Here is a 21,845-nt window from a genome sequence, read left to right as displayed (position 1 = left end):
TGGTGTTATCTATTGCCTCTGTTTTCATGGGTGTATCTGTATTCCTTAGGTTGGAATTTTCCTTCTAGTGCTTTCTGTAGGGCTGAGTTTGTGGATAAGTATTGTTTAAATCTGGTTTTGTCTTGGAAGCTCTAGTTCACTCCATCTCTGATGACTGAGAGTTTTGCTGGGTATATTAGTCTGGGCTGGCATCCATGGTCTCTTAGTGTCTGCATTATATCTGTCCAGGTCCTTCTGGCTTTCAAAGTCTCCATTGAGAAATCGGGTGTTATTCTAATGGGTTTGCCTTTATAAGTCACTTGACCTTTTTCCTTTGCTACCCTTAGTATTCTTTCTTTATTCTGTATGTTTAGTTGTTTAATTATTATGTGGCAAGGGGACTTTTTTTGTGGGTCTAGTCTATTTGGTGTTCTATAGGCTTCTTGCATCTCCATAGATATTTCCTTCTTTAAGTTGGGAAAGTTTTCTTCTATGGTCCTGTTAAATACATTTTCTGTGCCTTTGAGTTGGTACTTTTCTCCTTCCTCTATCCCTATTATTTGAGGGTTTGTTCTTTTCATGGTGTCCCAAATTTCTTGGACATTTTAGGTCATGACTTTGTTGGCTTTAGTATTTTCTTTGACTGATGAATCTACTTCTTCTAACATATCTTCAACGCCATAGATCCCCACTTCCATCTCTTGCATTCTGTTGGTTATACTTGCATCTGAAGTTCCTGTTTGTCTACTCAGATTTTCTATTTCCAGCATTCCTTCTGCTTGTGTCTTCTTCATTTTTTTCCATCTCCCTCTTCAGGTCCTGCATTGTTTCCCTTGCTTTTTCATGATTTTCTTTCAGGGACTTACTGTTTTTTTCTGCTTTAATTGTCCTTTCCTCTAGTTTTTTATAGCATTCTTCCCATTTTTTTGTTTATCTGTTCCTCCACTTTACTTTTGATTTCTTCTATATAAGGCTCTAGCCTCTTCATGATGTTACTTATAAGGTTGTTTTCTCTTTCTTCTTCCATTCTGTGATGTTCAGGTCTAGCTGTTGGAGAAAGGCTAGGTTCTGGTGATGCTGTATTGCTCTTTATTTTGTTGTATGTACTTCTGCCTTGGTGTGTGCCCATCTCCTCTTGGGTTCGATCTTGGTCTTATCAGTGTAATTGGTCCAGAGAGAGCCGACAGATTTAGGGAGCCTCTCTCTGGTCCAGATGGAAGGTCTGGTCCAGATGAGAGTGCTGGCCAGATAGGAGCTGGGGGGCTGGACTCTGAGTCTCTGAAAGTCCCTGGGATCTCCTTATCTTGTCCAGATGGGAGTTCTGGGACAGGATGTAAGGTCTCGTCCAGATGGGAGTTCTGGGGCAGATGGGAGCTGGGGGCTTTCTGGCCCAGATGGCAGATCCGGGACAGGATGGAATACTGGACACTGGTCTCTAAGTCCCTGGAAATGGCTGGGGTCTCCAGCAGATGGGTGTGGGGGCAAGGCGTTGAGGTTGTAGTGTCCACCATTGGGTCTCTTATCTCTAGTCCAGATGGGAGTTCCAGGGCAGATGGGAGCTGGGGGCTGGTCTCTGAGTCTCAGGAAGTGGCTGTGGTCTTGGACAAATGGGTGTGAGGGCAGGGTATGGAAACTGCAGGGTCTGCCTGACACCCTGCTTTTTAAAATTGATTATTGCCTGTGCTAAACTAATTTGCAAATGGCATGGAGGAGTCTAAAAGGACTTTTTCTACTAATCTTACATGTCTGCATAGCAGTATTTCTTCCATGTCTCCCCATACTCCAACATGTTTTCTGTCTCAGTTGTGGCAAACTGTTAGGCTGATTCATGAATTCCAAATCAATGGCTGAATCAGTGATGACATTAGGTATTCTGTTTATGTTTTGAACTCTCACCTACTCTTCTATTGTGTGTCTTTGCAATGTTGAATCATTCATTTAATACAATCCAGATCCCTACCTACATCCAAAGTAAAGATTCAGCATCATTTTTTCTTTTCTTTGAATATGAAGTATTGAAAGAACCCCTTCCATTTCCATAAGTATGGAAATAAGAGCTCATATATTCCACACATCATGTAAAAAATGTTAATTCAGATTACTTTAAATGCTATTTATCTGAAAAGCAGAAAGTGTCTAGATTGTAAAAGTAAAGTCTGAACAATTTCACAAGAACACATATAACTAACACCACAGCCATAGCTTCACATTTTTTATATTGTTCTAGTTTACCAAAGCTGGCAAAAGTTGAACATAGCAGCTAGCTTCTGACCTGAGCACTGCCATGCACCTCTAATAGTTATCTGCTGTGTATTAAGAGCAATGTCTGAAAGAAATAGTGACATTTACTGACTGTCACAGGGACCTGCATTTTTTAAAAATACATTTATTTTATTTTTTATAGAGATATTTGTGTTTAATTTTACATATCACCCATGGGTTCCCCTGTCCTCCTGCATCCTGCACCTGCCACAAACTTCTCACCAGCCCCTCCTTCCCTTCCCTGATTCTAGTCTCCTCCTGGACAAAGACTCCACTGGGGATTCAGCTCCACCTGGTAGATTCAGTCCAGACAGGTCCAGTCCCCACCTTCCAGGCTGAGTAAAGTGTCCCCAAATAAGCCCCAGATTCCAAATAGCCAGCTCATTCACTAAGGACAGGTCCAGGCACCACTGCCTGGGTTCCTCCCAAACAGTTCAAGCTAATCAACCATCTCACTTATCCAAAAGGCCTGATCCAGTTGGAGGCTCCTCAGCTATTGGTTCATAGTTTATGTGTTTCCATTAGTTTGGCTTTTTGTCCCTGTGTTTTTTTCCAATCTTGGTCTCAACAATTCTCGCTCATACCATCCCTCCTCTTTCTCACCAATTGGACTCCTGGAGCTCCATCTGGGGCCTGACAGAGGATCTCTGCACCTACTGCCATCAGTTATTGGACGAGATTTCTAGCACGACATTTAGGGTATTTGGCCATCTGATCACCAGACTAGGTCAGTTAGAGCTTTCTCTTGACAATTACCAGTGGTCTACAGTGGAGGTATCTTTGTGGATTTCTGGGGACCTCTCTAGCACTTTGCTTCTTTCTATTCTCATGTGGTCTTATTTATCATGGTCTCTTTTTTCATGTTCTCCCTATCAGTTCTTGATACAGCTGGGATCTCCCTCTCACCTAAGCTCTCTTCCCTTTAACCTTGAACTTCACTACCCCCACTCATGTCCAGGTTGTTCATGTAGATCTCATCCATTTCTCTGTCACTGGGTGATCCCTGTGTCTTTCTTAGGGTCCTGTTTTCTAGGTAGCCTCCCTGGAGTTGTGAGTAGCAGTCTAGTCATTTTTGTTTTATAACTAATATCCTCCTGTGAGTGAGTACATACCATGTTTGTCTTTCTGAGTCTGGGTTACCTCATGCAGGATGATTTTTGTCTAGATCCATCCATTTGCCGGCAAACCTCATGATGTCATTGTTTTTCTCTGCTGAAAAAACTCCATTGTATATATGTACCACATTTTATTAACCCATTCTTCAGTTGAAGGGCATCTAGGTTGTTTCCAGGTTCTGGCTATTACAAAAAATGCTGATATGAACATCGCTGAGCAAATGCCCTTGTAGTATGATTGAGCATTCTTTGGGTATATGCCCAAGAGGGGTATAGCTGGGTCTTGGGGGAGATTGATGCCCAATTTTCTAAGGAAGCGCCATATTGATTTCACAGTGGCTGTACAAGCTTGCATTCTCACCAGCAATGGAAGAGTTCCCCTTGCTCCACATCCTCTCCAGCATAAGCTGTCTTCTGTATTTTTTATCTTAGCCATTCTGACAGGTGTAAGGTCATATCTCTTGTTTTGATTTGCATTTCCCAGATAATTAGGGATGTTGAGCAATTCCTTAAATGTCTTTCAGCCATTTGAGCTTCCTCTGTGGAGAATTCTCTATTTAGTTCTATTGCACGTTTCTTAAATGGACTGTTGGGCATTTTGATATCTAATTTCTGAAGTTCTATATATATTCAGGATATCTGTCCTGTGTCAGATGTTGGTTGGTGAAGATCTTTTCCCATTCTGTAGGCTGTTGCTTTGTCTTACAAGACCATGTCCTTTGCTCTATAAACAATTTTCCATTTGAGGAAGTCCCATTGATTGATTGGTTCTCTCAGTGTCTGTGCTACTGGTGTTATATTTAGGAAGTGATCTCCTATGCCAATGCATTTAAGACTACTTCCTACTTTCTTTTCTATCAGGTGCAGAGTAACTGGGTTTATGTTGAGGTCTTTGATACACTTTGACTTAGTTTTGTGCATGGTGACAGATATGGATCTATTTAGAACCTTCTACACATTGACATCCAGTTATGCCAGCACCATTTGCTGAAGATGCTTTCTTTTTTCCATTGTACATTTTTGGCTTCTTTGTCAAAAATTATATGTTCATAGGTGTGTGGGTTAATGTCAGGGTCTTAAATTTGATTCCATTGGTCCACATGTTGGTTTTATGCAAATACAAAGCTGTTATTATTACTGTAGCTCTATAGTAGAGCTTGAGGTCAGGGATCATGATGCCTCTAGAGGTTGTTTTACTGTACAGGATTCTTTTGGTTATCCTGGGTTTTTTGTTTTTCCATATGAAGTTGAGTATTGTTTTCTCCAGGTCTGTGAAGAATTGTGTTGGTATTTTGATGGGTATTGCACTGAATCTGTAGATTGCTTTTGGTAAGATCGCCATTTTCACTATGTTAATTCTGCCTATCCATGAACATGGGAGATGTTTCCATTTTCTAACAACTATTTCAATTTCTTTTTTCAGGGACTTAAAGTTCTTATCATATAGGTCCTTCACATGATTAGTTAGAGTAATCCCAAGGTATTTTATATCATTTGTGGCTATTGTACAGGGTGATGAATCTCTGATTTCCTTCTCAGCCCATTTGTCTATTGTATGGAGGGGGGCTACTAACTTTTTCAGTTGATCTTGTATCCTGCTATGTGGCTGGAGGTGTTTATAAGCTGTATCAGTTCCTTGGTTGAATTTTTGGGGTCACTCATGTATACTACCATCTGCAAATAGGGAAAGCTTGACTTCTTCCTTTGATGTCTTATAGATCTGGCTAGAACTTCAAGTACTATATTGAATAATATATTGGATAGGGGACATCCTTGACTCATTCCTGATTTTAGTGGTATTTCTTTTAGTTTCTCTCCATTTAATTTGATGTTGGCTGTTGGCTTGCTGTAGATTGCCTTTATTATGTTTAGGTATGTTCCCTGTATTCCTGTTTGCTCCAAGACCTTCATCATGAAGGGTTGTTGGATTTTGTCAAATGCCTTTTCTGCATCTAGTGAGATGATCGTGTGGTTTTTTTCTTTGAGTTTGTTTATATGGTGTATTACATTGACAGACTTAATATGTTGAACCACCCTTGCATCCCTGGTATGAAGCCTACTTGATCGTGGTGCATTATTGTTTTGATGTATTCTTGGAGTCTGTTTGCCAGTATTTTATTGAGTATTTTTGCATCAATGTTCATGAGGAAGATCGTTCTGTACTTCTCTTTCTTTGTTACATCTTTGTTTAGTTTAGGAATCAGGGTAATTGTAGCCTCATAGAAGGAGTTTGGTAATGTTCCCTCTGCTTCTATTGTGTGGAACAATTTAAAGAGTATTGGTATTAAATCTTCTTTGAACATCTGGTAGAATCCTTGCTGAAACCATCTGGTCCTTGGCTTTTTTGTTTGGGAGACTTTTAATGACTGATTCTATTTCCGTAGGGGTTATTGGACTATTTAAATGGTTTATCTGGTCTTGATTTAACTTAGGTAAGTGTTATCTATTCATTTCATAAAAGAAAATTAACCATTTCTTTTAGATTTTCCAGTTTTATAGAGTAGAGGTTTATGATGTATCACCTTATGATTCTCTGAATTTCCCCATTGTCTATTGTTATGTCCCCCTTTTCATTTCTGATTTTGTGAATTTGTATGCTCTCCCTGAGTCTTTTAGTTAGTTTGGATAAGGGCTTGTCTATCTTGTTGGTTTTCTCAAATAACCAACTCTTTGTCTCATTATTTTTTGTATTGTTCACTTTATTTCTATTTTTTTGATTTCAGCTCTCAATTTGATAATTTCATAGCATCTATTTTTCCTGGGAGACTTTGCTTCTTCTTGTTCTACAGCTTTCAGGTGCCCTGTAAGTCAGTAGTGTGAGATTCCTCCAACTTCTGTATGTGGGCATACAGTTCTATGAATTTCCCTTTTAGCACTGCTTTCATAGTGTCCCATAAATGGTATATTCATTTTCATGGATCTCTAGGAAGTCTTTAATTTCTTTCTTTTTTTCTTCCTTAACCCATTGGTGATTCAGTTGAGCATTATCCATTTTCCATGAGAATATAGATTTTCTGTAGTTTTTGTTGCTGTTGAAATCTAACTTTAAACCATGTTGGTCTGGTAGAACACAGGAGGTTATTCCAATTGTTTTGTGTCTGTTGAGATTTGGTTTGTGGTCAAGTATGTGTTCAATTGTAGAGAAGGTTCCATGGGGTGCTGAGAAGGTATATTCTTTTTTGTTTGGATGGAATGTTCTGTAGATATTGATTAAGTCCATTTGAGTCATAACATCAGTTAAGTCCATTATTTCTCTATTAAGTTTCAATTTAGCAGATCTTTCCAGTGGTAAAAGTGCGGTGTTGAAGTCTCCCATTATTAATGTGTGGTGTTTTATATGTGATTTCAGCTTTAATAATGTTTCTGTTACATACGGTACCATATTTTCTTAATCCATGCTTCCGTTGATGGGCATCTAGGTTATTTCTAGGTTCTGGCTACTGTGTATAGTGCTGTTATGAACATAGTTGAACATGTATCTTTGAGGTATGATTGAGCATTCCTTGGATATATACCCAAGAATGCTACGGCTGAGTCTTGAGGTAGATCGATACCCAATTTTCTGAGAAACAGCCACAATGATTTCCACAGTGCAAACCCCGCTTCTAAATGGCTATAAAGTAACTGTAAAACAATGATGTGACCAAAATCAGTAATATGATACAGCCTGATGGGATGAAAAAGTGTGTTTATGACTGCCTCTAGAATATGATATTCTAGATATTGTCAGAAAATTGGGATCTAAAAAATATATATCAGCTAATTTTATGTAAAAATTTTTACCATAAAAGATTAATAATGCCAGGTCATTGTATTTTTGGTGATGCCACTAAATAGATTCTATTTTTATTGCTTGGCTAAGGAGCACAGTTCCAGTTCTGATGACCTTGTGAAAGAGACTGTAAATGAATTTCTAAATGGTTTTATTAAATAAAAAAAAACCCACAGAGCCAAATATAGGGGTGAAAACCTTAGAGATCAGGGAAATAGGAATAGCTATCAGCCAACCTTATCTCACCGGCTCTGCAGATCCCAAATGCCACAACTTCCTGTCTACCCAGGCTTTCATTGCCTTGCAGTTCTGCCTTCTCATTGGCTAAATTAGCCCAGTTATCTCATTTCCTCTTCCTATGAAGCTCTGTCATTTTCTGTCTGTCTGCACAAACCTCCATGTCTCTATAGTTGGTACTGGGATTAAAGGCATGTGTCACCACACTTGGCTCTGTTCCCTAGTATGGCCTTGAACACACAGAGACCCTGTCTGCTATGTGATCAGATTAAGAGCATGTGCTACAACTGCAGGACTTCTATGGTTAGTTAAAATGGCTTACAATTTCCGCTGAGCTACAGGAAAAATTTATAAAAGCACAAATAACATATCACCACATTTCCCCTTTTTTGTCTATTAAAAATAAAAATAATGGAAGTTATAACTAATATAACAAAACCTATGTACAATAAGTACAATAACTAAATACAATATATACAATCAATAAATACATTAACAATGTTTAGTCCATTTGCATTGACAAATTTAGAGAAAATATTTTATTATCTATCCTATTTTGGGTAGACCAAAATGTACTTAATCGTTTATCAAATTATTATTCAAAACGTCTTTTATATTAAACACATAATTGTGAACTGGTACTGTGATTACTAACTAAAACAGCAGTAGTATTACTAGACTGAAAAAGATCACAACATGTCTGGACACTGAAGAGGGGAATTCTGATTTCCAGGCTATGCTGTGCAAAATATAGAAACATATTGAAATTGATTCAGAAAACATAAAATAGGCAAAAGTTATAATTATCATCAGAGTGGCTTCATCAGCAAATGATGGATACAAATTTGGATTTATACAGACAAATATTAGGCATAACTCAGGGAATCTTGGAAGCCTGGGAGGAAGGAGCCAGAGAGGTCAAAGACATTGAAGAGATCCAGAGAGGTTTCCTCTTGAGAACTTATTGAGGGTCCAAAAATCTGAGCGTGATTTTTCCAATATGGCTGCATAAGGGGATGATTTGATCATGGATATGGCTACCAGATATTTGGAAATGTCTACAATTGGCTGTGCAGTATGTTTTGATCTATCAAGGGGGAGCTCTTTTTACCCACCCCTTGGCATTGTTATTAAAAGCCCCTTTGAAGAGACAGAAGGGACCATTAGTTATTGATCCAGGTTTTTCCAAACCTATTCTCTGTTTCTGTTTTTCTCTTCTTCAATATCTTTCTATCTAATATTTTCTTATCCCTCACTCTTCCTCATAGGAACCCTTTAAAAGGTGGGGGCTGTCTTACCACAGGACTCTACCAAAACCCCACAGAATCAAATATCCTGGGATCACAGGGTCTCACACAGACAGACCTGACAGTCAAGAAGCCTGCATGGGTCTAGCCAAGGCCCTTTGCATATATGTCGTGATTGAGTAGCTTTTCCTTCAAATAGTGGGAGCAGGGTCTGTCCCTGACTATTTTGCCTGTTTCTGGGACACTCTTCCTCATACTTGTTTGCCTAGTCAATTGTTAATAAAATGGGTGGTGCCATAGCTTACTGAAACTTGATATAACATGTCTGTTTGATACCCCAGAGAGACCTGCCATTCTCCGAAGGGAAAGGAGGAGGAGGAGTGGATGGGGAAGAGGTAGGGGAGGAAGTTAGAGTGGAAGATGGAGGGGGAACAGTGTTTGGGATGTAATATATAAGAGAAGAATAAAAGGAAAAAATCTAATTTGGGCTGAGTTCCAAAGTGATTTACTGAGATGTTTTGACTATTTATTATAGAGCAGTCTAAATTATGGGCAACTAAAAACAAAGTAATTGATAATATTGTGAATTAAATTTTCATTCACTGTTAATATTTATTGAAACCCCATCTTGGCAAACATATCTGTGCATATAATTTCCATATCTGACTGGAAATTTCAATATCAGCTTAAAATTTATGAAACAACACAATGTTAAAATGTAGTTTACTAATAAATATAAATACAGTAATTTTGGTAATACAATAGTGGATAATGGTAATGGATCACTTACCCCAGTCTTGGTTCAGCTACAAACCATTCATCTGGCTTTCCCCAGCAAAAGACATCTGAGACACAATTTTATTTCAGCACCTTCTTTCAGGACTCTGGAAATGCCTCACACCACTGGTCAGTGAATTATGAAACCCTGATGGAAGGTACCTGGAACCCCTCATAATGACAACTATTTTTTTACCTCTTGTAACAAAGAACCATGGTTAAAATTTTGACATATCCTGCCATCACCATCATCTTAAACTGTACACTGGTGCATGGGTCAAAAAAAAATAGTAATCTCTTTGTAATAAACCATGGGAATATGTCTATATTAGATCACTCTCTAGAATGGCTCTATATGATCAGCATTCTCCGTCAAATATATTTCAAAGGACTTGTAATTTTCTCATTTTGAGTCTTCTATGGGTGCTGTTTCACTCCATGGTGACCCTAAATATTTCCACTGTGCAGAACACAAGTTTTCTGCTTAATGATATTAAACTCTTTAGCAGTTACAGGAGCTTTGTCAGAAACTGTGCCTACAGCTTTAACTCACCAGGTTTCATTCAAGATCAAGGAATTCCTCATTATTTTCATTAGTCTTTGTGAATTTTGTTCAGTTTGGATATATCTTCAGATATTCACCCAGCGTTTTGTACATCATGGTTTGATAAACTGAAAAATAATTATTTGCAAAAACAGATGATAAAATGTTAACTTCATATTTCCCTGTTGCTGTGACATCTTTATCTGCCCTGTTGATCATGAGCTACATGCAATGGTATTGTTAGTATATTATGATATTTAATTGAGGGGTTGGTATATCTGATTTCAATCATATTATTCTATTTTATAGTTTTTGTTGTTAATGTTTGTTTTTACATCCTATGGTAATGTGAGGACATGTTTCTGACCTGTTGAAATTAATTTTGAAATAGACTTTGGGTCTTTTTTTTTCTCCCCTTTCTTTTATTATATTTGTGTTTTAAATTTACATGTCAGCCGTGGGTACCTCTGTCCTCCCGCCCCCTCCCGCCCCCACCCTCACCTTCCCCACACGCACGCCCCTCCATTCCCATCTCCTCCAGAGGCAAGACTCCCCTGGGGATTCATTTAAACTTGGTGGATTCAGTACAGGCAGGTCCAGTCCCTGAGCAAAGTGCTCCTGTGTAAGCCCCAGGTTCCAAACAGCCAGCTCATGCACTAAGGACAGGTCCAGATCCCACAGCCTGCATGCCTCCCAAACAGTCCAAGCCACTCAATTGTCTCACTTATCCAGAGGGCCTGATCCTGCTGGGGGCTCCACAGCCTTTGGTTCACAATTCATGTGCTTCCATTTGTCTGGCCTTTTGTCCCTGTGCTTTTTCCAATCCTGGGCTCAACAATTAACGCTCCCACAGTCCCTCCTCCTTCTCAACAAATGGACACATGGAGCTTCACCTGGGGCCTGGCTGAGGATCTCTGTATCCACTACCATCAGTCACTGGATGAGAGTCAGAGTGTTTGGCCAGAGATCACCAGACTAGGTCAGATCAGGCTTTCGCTCGATCACTGCCAGCAGTCTACAAAGGATGCATCACTGTGGACCTCAGAGGACCTCTCTAGCACTCTGCCCACTCCTGTTCTCATGTGGTCCTCATCCATCATAGTCTACCATTCCTTGTTCTCCCTTTCTGTTCCTGATACAGCTGGGATCTTCTGCTCCCCCAAGCCTCCCTTCCCTCAAACCTTGCCCTACATTTCTCCCACTATTGTCCAGGTTGTTCATGTAGATCTCTTCCATTTCTCTGTCTTTGGGTGAGCCCTGGGTCTTTCCTAGGCTCCCTGGAGTTGTGTAGCAGTCTAGTCATCTTTGTTTTATATCTAGTATCCTTCTATGAGTGAGTATATACCATGTTTGTCCTTCTGAGTCTGGGTTGCCTCACTCAGGATGATTTTTTCAAGATCCATCCATTTGCCTGCAAACCTCATGATGTCATTGTTTTTCTCTGCTGAGTAGTAATCCATTGTGTGTATGTACCATATTTTCTTTATCCATTCTTCAGTTGAAGGGCATCTAGGTTGCTTCCAGGTGCTGGCTATTACAAACAATGCTGATATGAACATAGCTGAAAATGCCCTTGTGGTATGATTGAGCATTCCTTGGGTACATGCCCAAGAGTGCTACAGCTGGGTAGAGATGGATTCCCAATTTTCTAAGGAAGTGCCATATTGATTTTCAAAGTGGCTGTACAAGCTTGCATTCACACAGGCAGAAGAGGGGAGTTCCCCTTGCTCCACATCCTCTCCAGCATAAGCTGTCTTCTGTGTTTTTGATCTTAGCCATTCTGACAGGTGTAAGGTGGTATCTCTTGTTTTGATTTGCATTTCCCAGACAATTAGGGATGTTGAGCAACTCCTTAAATGTCTTTCAGCCATTTGAACTTTCTCTGTTTAGTTCTATAGCCCATTTCTTAATTGGGCTGTTGGACATTTTGATGTCTAATTTCTTGATTTCTTTATATATTCTGGGTATCAGCCCTCTGTCAGATGTGGGGTTGGAGAAGACCTTTTCCCATTCTGTAGGCTGTTGCTTTGTTTTGTTGACTGTGTCCTTTGCTCTAAAAAAGCTTCTCAGTTTCAACAGGTCCCATTGATTGATGGTTTCTCTCAGTGTCTGTGCTAATGGTATTATATTGAGAAAGTGATCTCCAGTGCCAATGCATTCAAGAGTACTTCCTACTTTCTCTTTTATCAGGTTCAGAGTAACTGGATTTACTTTGAGGTCTTTGATCCACTTGGACTTAAGTTTTGTGCATGGTGACAGATATGGATCTGTTTGCAGCCTTCTACACATTGACATCCAGTTATGCCATCACCATTTGTTGAAGATGCTTTCTTTTTTTCCATTTTACATTTTTGGCCTCTTTGTCAAAAATTATATGTTCATAGGTGTGCGGGTTAATGTCAGGGTTTTCAATTCCATTCCATTGGTCCATATGTCGGTTTTTATGATACTACCAAGCTGTTTTTATTATGGTTGTTCTACATTAGAGCTTATGGTCAGGGATTGTGATGCCTCCAGAGGTTGTTTTATTGTACAGGATTCTTTTTGGCTATCCTGGGTTTTTGTTTTTCCATATGAAGGTGAGTATTATTCTTTCCAGGTCAGTGAAGAATTGTGTTGGTAATTTGATGGGGATTGCATTGAATCTCTAGATTACTATTGGTAAGATCGCCATTTTTCCTATGTTAATCCTGCTTATCCATGAGCATGGGAGATCTTTCCATTTTCTGGCATCTTCTTCAATTTCTTTTCAGATTAATAGCATTTGAAGTATTCTGAATGAACATATTATACATGATGGGTGGAGTATATGAGCTCTTATTTACTTACTTATGGAATCTGGAAGTGGTTCTTTCAACACTTCATATTCAAAGAAAAGAAAAAATTAGTGGCTGAATATTTTCTTTGGATGTAGGTAGGAATCAGTATTATATTAAATGAATGATTCAACATTGAAAAAACACACAATAGAAAAGTAGGTAAGAGGTCAAAAAGTAAACAGAATACCTAATCTCATCACTAATTGAGCCAATGATTTGGAATTCATGAATTCAGCCTATCAGTTTGCCATGACTGAGACAGAAAACATGTTGGAGTATGGGGAGACATGGAGGATATATTGGTATACAGACACACAAGATTTGTAGAAAAAGGCCTTTTAGACTCCTCCATGCCATTTGCAAGTTAGTTTGGCACAGGCAATAATCAGTTTTAAAAAGCAGGGTGTCTTATTGATTTTCACAGGGCTATGTCTAGTTGGGACATTTCTAGGATGTTCTCTGTCTCATCTCCCTTGCAAGGTCTTTGCATCATCCTGAGTCACTGTCTCCTGTAACTTTTGTGATAGAGAGTTCTTGACAAGTCTATTCAAGAGAAGTCTTCCCTGGGGTCTTAATGTTCTGTCATCTTAGATGAAGTCACCCATTTATTTACACACTCTGCAATCTCATAAAACCACTAAGTAAAAAAATAATATATACAAAGGAAAAATACTTAATATATACCTGTATGGTAAAAGGGGAATTATATGCATATATATATATATATATATATATATATATGTGTGTGTGTGTGTGTGTGTGTATATATGTATATGTATATATATATATATATGTATGTATTTATATATAAATATAAGATAAAATATAAAAAGAGAAAAAGGAGAAGTCCTGACAGTATACTATGATACAGGGAACTTCTCAACATGCTGTTGAGTTTGTTTTCCATTGGACATCTAGTGCTGGAATTGCAGCCTACCATAAAAAGTAGTTTATTCTCACAGTGAGACTCCACTGGAGACAACTAGATTTTCCTTTGCAAGTGGTTATAAATTGGAGATAGCTACTGAGTTAGGAATGGGGGGCTGGGACCACAAGTGTCCATTTCTCCTTTCAATTCTAAAACTCCATCTGATGCAGTCCTGTGCAGGCCCTGGTCATGCTTTCCCAGTCTCTGTCACTTCACATGTCCATCTATACTATTGGTTTAGAGGGCCTTGTCTTCTTGGTGTCCTATAGCCCATCTGGTTGTGAAATTCTTTCTGCCTCATCTGCCACAGGGTTCTCTTAGGCCTAAGGGGAAGGAATTGATGGAGACAAAACTTTTTGGCTGTGTTATCCATATTCTCTCATTCCCTGTATAATGTCTGCCTGCGGATGTCATCTATATTTGTTACCATCATCTGCAGGAGGGAATTTCTCAGATGATGACGGAGCAAGACACTGACATATATCAGACATCATTAGTAATCATTTTATTGATATAGTCCCTTATTAGAGCAGCAGTCATTTGTTTTACAATAGGTAGTTGACCTATTTGTTTTAGGGTGATAATTCCCAAAAGCAGTATGGGGTATGTTTTCCACCTCTTGATGGGGGCCTAGAGTCAAATCAAGGTTGGTGATTACTCCTCCAAGCTTAGTGCCACCACTGCACTAGCATATCTGGGAAGTTTCACACCTCAGTATGCTTGTTTGTGTGTGTATCTGCTTGTGTATGTGTTTTGCATCCTTTAATTTGATTTCTTTATTTTGTATTATTTTCCTCTTTGTTCTCTAAAAATGAAAAGGAAGAATCAGGACGTTGGCTGAGTGAGGATCAGGGAACCAATGAGGGAGGAAAAACCATGATTGCGACATGTTTTTTGAAATAAATGTGTTTCAAAATGGAATAATGTGGTGTCCTTGACCCTTCTGTGCAGTTTGTCTGTCTGTATGTGGTACTGGAAACAATGGGAATGGTGGCTGTCTCTAACTCTTTTGCCTGCTTTTGGGACCCTGTTCCTCCTACTGGTTGCCTCATCCAGCCTTAATATGATAGGAGTTGGCTGGTCTTATTGCAAATTGATATGCCATGTTTGGTGGGTTTCCCTGGGTTAGGCCTATTCTTTTCTGAAGAAAAATGTAGGTAGAATGGATCTAGGGCATAGGGGAAGTTGGGGAAGAGACTTGGGAGGAGAGAAGGGAGGGCAAACTATAGTCAGGATCTAATACATTAAAAAAGTATAAATACATACATACATACACACACATACATACATACATACACGTATATACATACAAAAAACAAATGAATCAATTCTCTAGGATAGTATCTAGCTTCTTATTAATATGACTTTACAGTTTAAAATTATGTATCCCCTACATTATTCTGCAAGTTTACAGCTTGAAGACAATTAAAAGAGGGTTAGAGATGACAATATACAAAGCATACATCACATACTTGCATATTTATGCAAAATGCAGTACCCTAGAAAAGAGAAGATCAAAAAGTGTTGTTCTCAGAGAATAGGACAGCTTTTATGAAATGTTCATGAATTCTTAGAAAGGTGTATTTATAAATATGCAGGATTCACACAAAGCACAATTTCACTTGAAAGAAAACAGAAAAAAAACATCAAAAGTGAAGAATTGTGAAAAGGAGAGTACAAAAACCACTATTTGGATGTTGAAGGTCAGAGAGAGAACTGAGCACAGGTTCTGATGACCTGGATACAGCTGGACACTGACATTCTTCACAGATTTAACAGAGCGTCCTGTAATTATCTGTTAATGGGAGTATCGAGTTTTCTCATTTCCAAATTTGGGTTAGGATACAAAGATGTAAACTGATCTGCATTCTCCTGTAGCATGCGCCTCATTAAACAAACAGTTGACAAAATATTTCCATCATTTCAAGATCTTATTCATTATTTAAAATGTGCTTTTATTCAGAATGAAAGCACACATGGAATGAAAGCAGGATGCACTTGTGGAACATATCAAGGACATCAGAATCATTCAGATACATGTGGAAGTATATGTTGTTTCACAGGCAAAGTTATGGAATTTTGAAGAGGCAAAGAATAATATACAACTCATATCCTTTCTCTTTAATACTAATAGACAAATAGAATTAATATTATGGAAATCAAGTTTCTAATGCATAGAAAAATGTAAGTCATATTGGAAGATGAGAGAATAAATAGTGATTTCATCAACACAGGAAACCAATAAACAAAAATTCTGAAATTGCTACATTATATCTGACAATTGGTATGGTGCTAAACTGTCTTAAAGACTTATATGTAATTAAGAAACATGTGGATTAAGCTATAGGTTGGAATCTTCTCTTAGAATGTGCATTGTTCTTGATGCAATGCAATGAGTTCCTATCTGGTCTTAACAAAATAATGTAGCATTTGGGAGCAAAGATGCAGCCCAGGAGGCCTGCACTGGAAGCCAAGATAGCAAAGATTTCCATGGCCACCATGACCTTCCTTTTGGTGCTATGATACACAGGAAGGAATGTGATCCACACACTAAAGAACATCAGCATGCTAAATGTCAAGAACTTGGCTTCATTGAATGTGTCAGGTAGGTTCATGGAGAGGTAGGCCATAGTGTAGCTCCCAAGTGCCAAGAGGCAGAGGTATCCCAGGACACAGTGGAAGGCCACAGTTGAGCCCTTGTTGCAAACAATGATGATGTACCCATGTTCAGAGTGAGCATCTGAATCAATAAAGGGAGGAGAGGTGCTCAGCCAAACTCCACAGAGTACAAGCTGAAGGAGGGTGCAGATAGGAATGATGAAATTAGGGGCCCTTGATATCATCAGCCACCTCACCATTCTCCCTGGAACAGTGACTTTGAAGGCCAGAACCACAGTAAGAGTTTTTGTGAAGATAGTAGAGAGAGCCACTGTGAACAGAACTGCAAATGTACTCTGCTGCAGGACACAGGTGACTGTGTTGGGATGGCCAAAGAAGAGCAATGGACAGAGGAAGCTGAAGATCAGAGAGATGAGCAGGACATAAGTGAGAGCCTGATTGTTGGCCTTGACAATGGGAGTGTGGTGATGCTTCACAAAGATGAGAAGAACCCCCACTGTCAGTAGAGAGCAGCCCAGGGCCATGCAGGAGAGTGCTATTCCCAAGGGGTCTTCATAGGACAGAAATGTCACAGCTTTCTTGATGCAGTGGTTCTGTTGTGTGTTTGCATAGTGTCTATCAGGACACTTCACACAATTATCTACATCTGGTCATAAATAAAAGTTATGTTGTGGCTGTGCTCAAGCTCCCCTTTTATCCCAAGCCTCTTCCCAGCACCAGCTGTCTGGCATGATACCTACATCTCCTCTCTTCACTGTTTAAGACTCAAGTAAATTAATCCTCAGTAGTGAAAATTCCTAAATGATCTCAAATTGACTGTGCCCATTGTCTTTATTGGGATTGGAAGTGAACAATTCTATTCATTTCATCGTTGTACATAAAAATGTTTGTTTTCATGTGGCAATCTTCACCTTTCTATATAGTCATAAATTATTAACTTAAATTATGTAAATCTAACTTAGTCATAAGACTCCCTCCTTGTGAAATCCATCAAGTAGGAATTGGTAATATGAGTTCACTATCAAGAGTTTTTTCAAATTTCTTTGTATTATATTTTTCTCAGTCACTGACCCAAAATTTGTCTATTTTCATGGAGTTTATTGGATTCCCCACTTTGCTCATTTCCTGACAGTTCATGCAGAAATGAGAATTATTAGATTCCTCATAGCATGAAAACTTCCGTTTCTGAAACTGTTTAGTGTTTAGTTGTTTGCATGGAGAAAAGATATATTTAACAGATAGGCATAAAAGTGATTTGTTGTTGTTGTTGTTGTTGTTGTTGTTGTTGTTTATACAGGGTATCTCTGTGTAGTGCTGGCAGTTCAAAAACTCACTCTGTAGAAAAGGCTGGCCTCAAATTCATTCATAGATATGTCTGCCAGAGCTTCTACAATGCTTGGATTATGCCCCCACTGCCTAATAATTTAAAACACTTTTACTAGACTTAGTGTATGATGGAGTAATTTTTGATAATTTCCCAATGATAACTTGTAAGTTTCATATAAAATAAACAATACATAAGTATCAATGTATTTGTATCATGCTTTCATTTGGTTGAAAAATTCAAAATTTTCCAAACTGGCTTATTCAATTTGATATTTATTGAAATTATTTAAACAAGTTATTGAATTCATGATTTTGCAGGTACCAAGATTATCTTTTTTATTTCAAGTATTTACTACAGGCATCATAATCTGATTACACACACATATTCATATTCATGATCTCCCAAAATGAGAATAAGTCCCTTCTTGCTCAGTGAACTTACACTCTCATAGAGTAGATTTGTCAGTTATTTTGCAGGAAGAGAGACAGATTGCAATGGTTAATTTTGATGGAACTTAGAATTTCTGGGGAGACAAATATTAAGTTGAGTCTGTGATTTCAGTTGATGGGGTATCACTCTGGTGGAAAGGGTTAAACCCATTGAGAGAGTATGGGCACCATTCCATGACCTAGAGTCCCAGACTAAAAAAAGAAACAAACTAAGTGGAGCTCAGGGTATTCCTCTCTCTCCTTGCCTCCTGACTACAGTACCAATGGGCCCAGCAGCTTCCACTCTTGCTGACATGAGAACAGTACTCTCAAACTGAGAGCCAATTTGTCAAGTAATTGATCAGAGCATCAAGACAAGTAACTAATTGATGAACATGTCTGCATATATATTATTCTGTCACAAAGCAGAGGAGTTGTGTACCTTCTACACAGCTACACATACTGCTGCTGTTGAAACAGACATGTGCATGAACTTACCATGCCACCAATGGACACAAAGCATCTATATGCATGATGAGTCATTGATAGTCTGTACAGTACAGACTTAATATACACATTTTAAAAACAGGCACTTCAAAAACACTCCAAAATTAAAAAATTTACATGTTTGTGAAATAATATTTAAATCCCTGATTGTTTGGGGAAATGATTATACATTCAAAATATTTAAATTAATAAGTAATGAATCTAATTAAACTGAAATTATAATGATTGGAAATCTTATCTGGTTTTCTCTCGATATTCAACATTGTGTCTGTGTGTGCTTCTCACATTCACTATTTTCAGTCACCTCGTGCCTATTTTCTGTCCCTTAGATGTATTTCAACATAGGATTCTGCTATTGTGTCCAGATCCACTGTGAAAAACAGATCTTTGCACTTCAGTCCTGAGTTACTGTGAGAACAGGAGTGTGCACCTCTGCCTGGCTTAATCTCAACATCACAATTAGCGGGAGTGATGATGCCATTTCAACTAGTTGTCACAAGTCAGTATTCTATAATTTACTTATTTTATGTTCATTAATGCTTCTGTTAACACATTATAAAGATAGAGTCATTTGTATGCAATAATAAATGAGTATTACCAGTTCTTAGGTTAATCAAATGAAAAGAAGTGATACAAATCTAGATTTAATTTCATACTACATAGACAATTATTAATTTAAAAAATATTTTCTTCAGTGGAACATTCTCATGATAATTTTGTGATATACTACACTAATGTATATTTTCTGCTCCACAATTATTTTAGGAATTTAAAACCTATGTTATACTGAACAAACTCTCCTTATATATTATGTACCATGACGCTTCCTGTATGCATATGAAGATGTAGGTAAACAAGGAAGAAAAGATAATAATTAAGGGAATGTTGAAAGTTATTTATGCAAGACATGAAGGATAGAGTATTGAAAAAAAGGTTGTTTGGTACAGGGCACCTGTTGCTCTCCAGAGGGGCCCATACTCTCTCACAAGCACCTACATGGTAAGACAATGACATCTGTTACTCTATGTCTAGGTGATCTGATGTCCTATGCTGCCTTCCATGTATTCCAAGCAATCCTGTGGTTCACATACATGCATGGAGGCAAGATATTCAGAGACAAAAGAACATTAAATTCCTTACTTAAAATATTTATAACTATAACAAGGGGTAGTTCAAATACATTTCTGATCATCTTTGACAGATCCAGAGCCATGATTGAAATTATGAAAGTAAGGATGCTAAGGACACAACCATGTGTAAATTATGAATAAATGCACTTTCAAAAACAAGGGAAGTAGACAATTTGTACCATGTGTGTCAAATGCTCTGACAAAATGAGAAGACTACCATGGGATAGATAAAGTGGTCTTTCCACAGAGACCAATACCTAGAGAGAACAAACATTGATCAATTATGAATTTCAATGGCCAGACAGAAATTTTAAAATGACGATACAAGGAACTGAAACATTATGACTTTTAAAAGAAATCATAGTGCTTATCTCTGCTGTCCATTCACAGAAAGATTCCATCTGCTTAGACATTGCAGAACACTGTGGAAAGGTGGGAAATACCCCAGTCAGACTGACACTTACCTGTCTCATTGGAAATCTCATTGTCTGGACAAGGTATACAATCATAGCAACAGGCAGCTTTGCCCTCCTGGGGGGATTTTCTGAATCCAGGAACACAGCTCTCACTGCACACAGAGCGAGGAATCTGAGAATTAAATACATCAGAAAAAAATTTAGGAGGACACAGGATTAAGGAAATAAAGATATTACTTTTCAATATTAAATAATAAGATGACAAGTTTTTATATTTTTAATGGCAGATTATGGTTTTGATGTTTCAACATTGAAATTATATATATATATATATATATATATCCAATGAAGTTCAATGTGCTAAAACCCAATGACAACAAATCTCTGAACAGTTTTGGGAGTAGTAAGTGACAGGGCAAAATAATAGAGAGCTGCATCAGAACACATGTCTAGAAGGGCAACTAGAATGTCATAAAGTGTCCCTAGTGTGTGCTTTTTAATGGCTGGATAGAGAAAATTTTTATAATGATGAAATGTAACAACTCCTTGCATATAAACCTAAAAGGATTCAGAATTACAATGACAACAAGTCTTTGGACCTTTGTGTGAGAGATGATGTACATTAGGGTACTTGAAGAGGGTGAAGACATACTGTAAAAGTAGGTAGCACCATGTCATTGACTATTGTCCTGGATAGAATGAAAAACAAGAAGAAATATGAAGAGAAGTATTAACCTATATGTACTTCCTGACTGAAGAAGCATTGTGAATAACTTTTGCAAGCTCTTGCAGCCATAATTGACTGACTCTTGATGCACCTGCACCTGTCACATGAGACCTTATTAAGTCTATGATTTTTTGTTGCTTTTGTTTGGTGCATGTTTTTGATTTTTTGATGAACTGATTCCTTTTTCAGCAGCAAGACATTTAATTCATTTAATTAATCAATGGAAATATGCCCTCTGTTCATGGAGTCCCCAAGATTATGTAGTAGATTACAGCTATATTTGGGAGGTCAACTCACCAGAAATATGCATATCTGATGGAAGACAAACTCATAGGTAAGGCAATGAGGATTACGGTCTTTTGAATAGATGTCTGCTTATTACTGTAAATCTTTTGTGTGATGCCATGCCTTTCACTCTCTGTAGCAGCTTTAAGACATGTCCCACAACCTTACCAGTGTTTTCCACTTTTGTCAGAAACAATGATTCCTTTTTACTAATAGAAGGATGACTTCTACCTACACTGTGTAATACTGGTGAGAAAAATAAGTCACACACCCAAATCTTTGTTAAACAGTCTGATAAATACCTAGAAGTCTGTTCTCTATAATTAACTTTATGGCAGGACAGTTTGGCCAGAGGAGGTGTTTATGCAAAAAGGTCACAAATGGGACTTTCACAGATAGACTCAAAGACAGAATTTCAGCATTTGTTGAATCAAAGCCCCTTTAAGATAAAAACAACAGAGTGCCCTGAAAGCACCCTGTCTGCAACTAATGGGAAGTGCAATTCAGCTATCCCCACTTTGACCTCAGAAGGGTATTAACACATTCAACTCGGTTTACTGGTGCAAGATTTTAGCTTAGGAGGGTAACTGCTGATGTTTTAGACCTGAGATCTGTGTGATTAACAGACAGAGGTTGTTAATTGATTGACCAACTCTGGAGAGAAGTAATTTTCTCAAATTCTCACCTTGGAAACAAGCGCCACTGATGGTCAGAGAGGCTTGGAGG

At 38.2% G+C, this 21,845-nt stretch overlaps 1 protein-coding gene across 1 annotated transcript in view; it reads right to left on the bottom strand.

Annotated features, from left to right (window-relative positions):
* Positions 1-16,016: 16,016 nt before the first annotated feature.
* Positions 16,017-21,845, bottom strand: part of LOC118572616 (vomeronasal type-2 receptor 116-like) — a 35,709-nt gene continuing 29,880 nt past the window's right edge. The window contains exons 7-8 of the mRNA XM_036172343.1: positions 20,156-20,279; positions 16,017-16,945 (exon numbers count right to left, since the gene is read on the bottom strand). Of these exons, the coding sequence (XP_036028236.1) occupies positions 16,017-16,945; positions 20,156-20,279 (1,053 nt within the window). The remainder of the gene's footprint in view (positions 16,946-20,155; positions 20,280-21,845) is intronic.

The sequence above is a fragment of the Onychomys torridus genome, chromosome 22 (genome assembly GCF_903995425.1).
Source record: "Onychomys torridus chromosome 22, mOncTor1.1, whole genome shotgun sequence".
NCBI lineage: Eukaryota > Metazoa > Chordata > Mammalia > Rodentia > Cricetidae > Onychomys > Onychomys torridus.
Note: the sequence above shows the minus strand (reverse complement) of the source record. Positions and strands in the feature narration are given on the sequence as shown.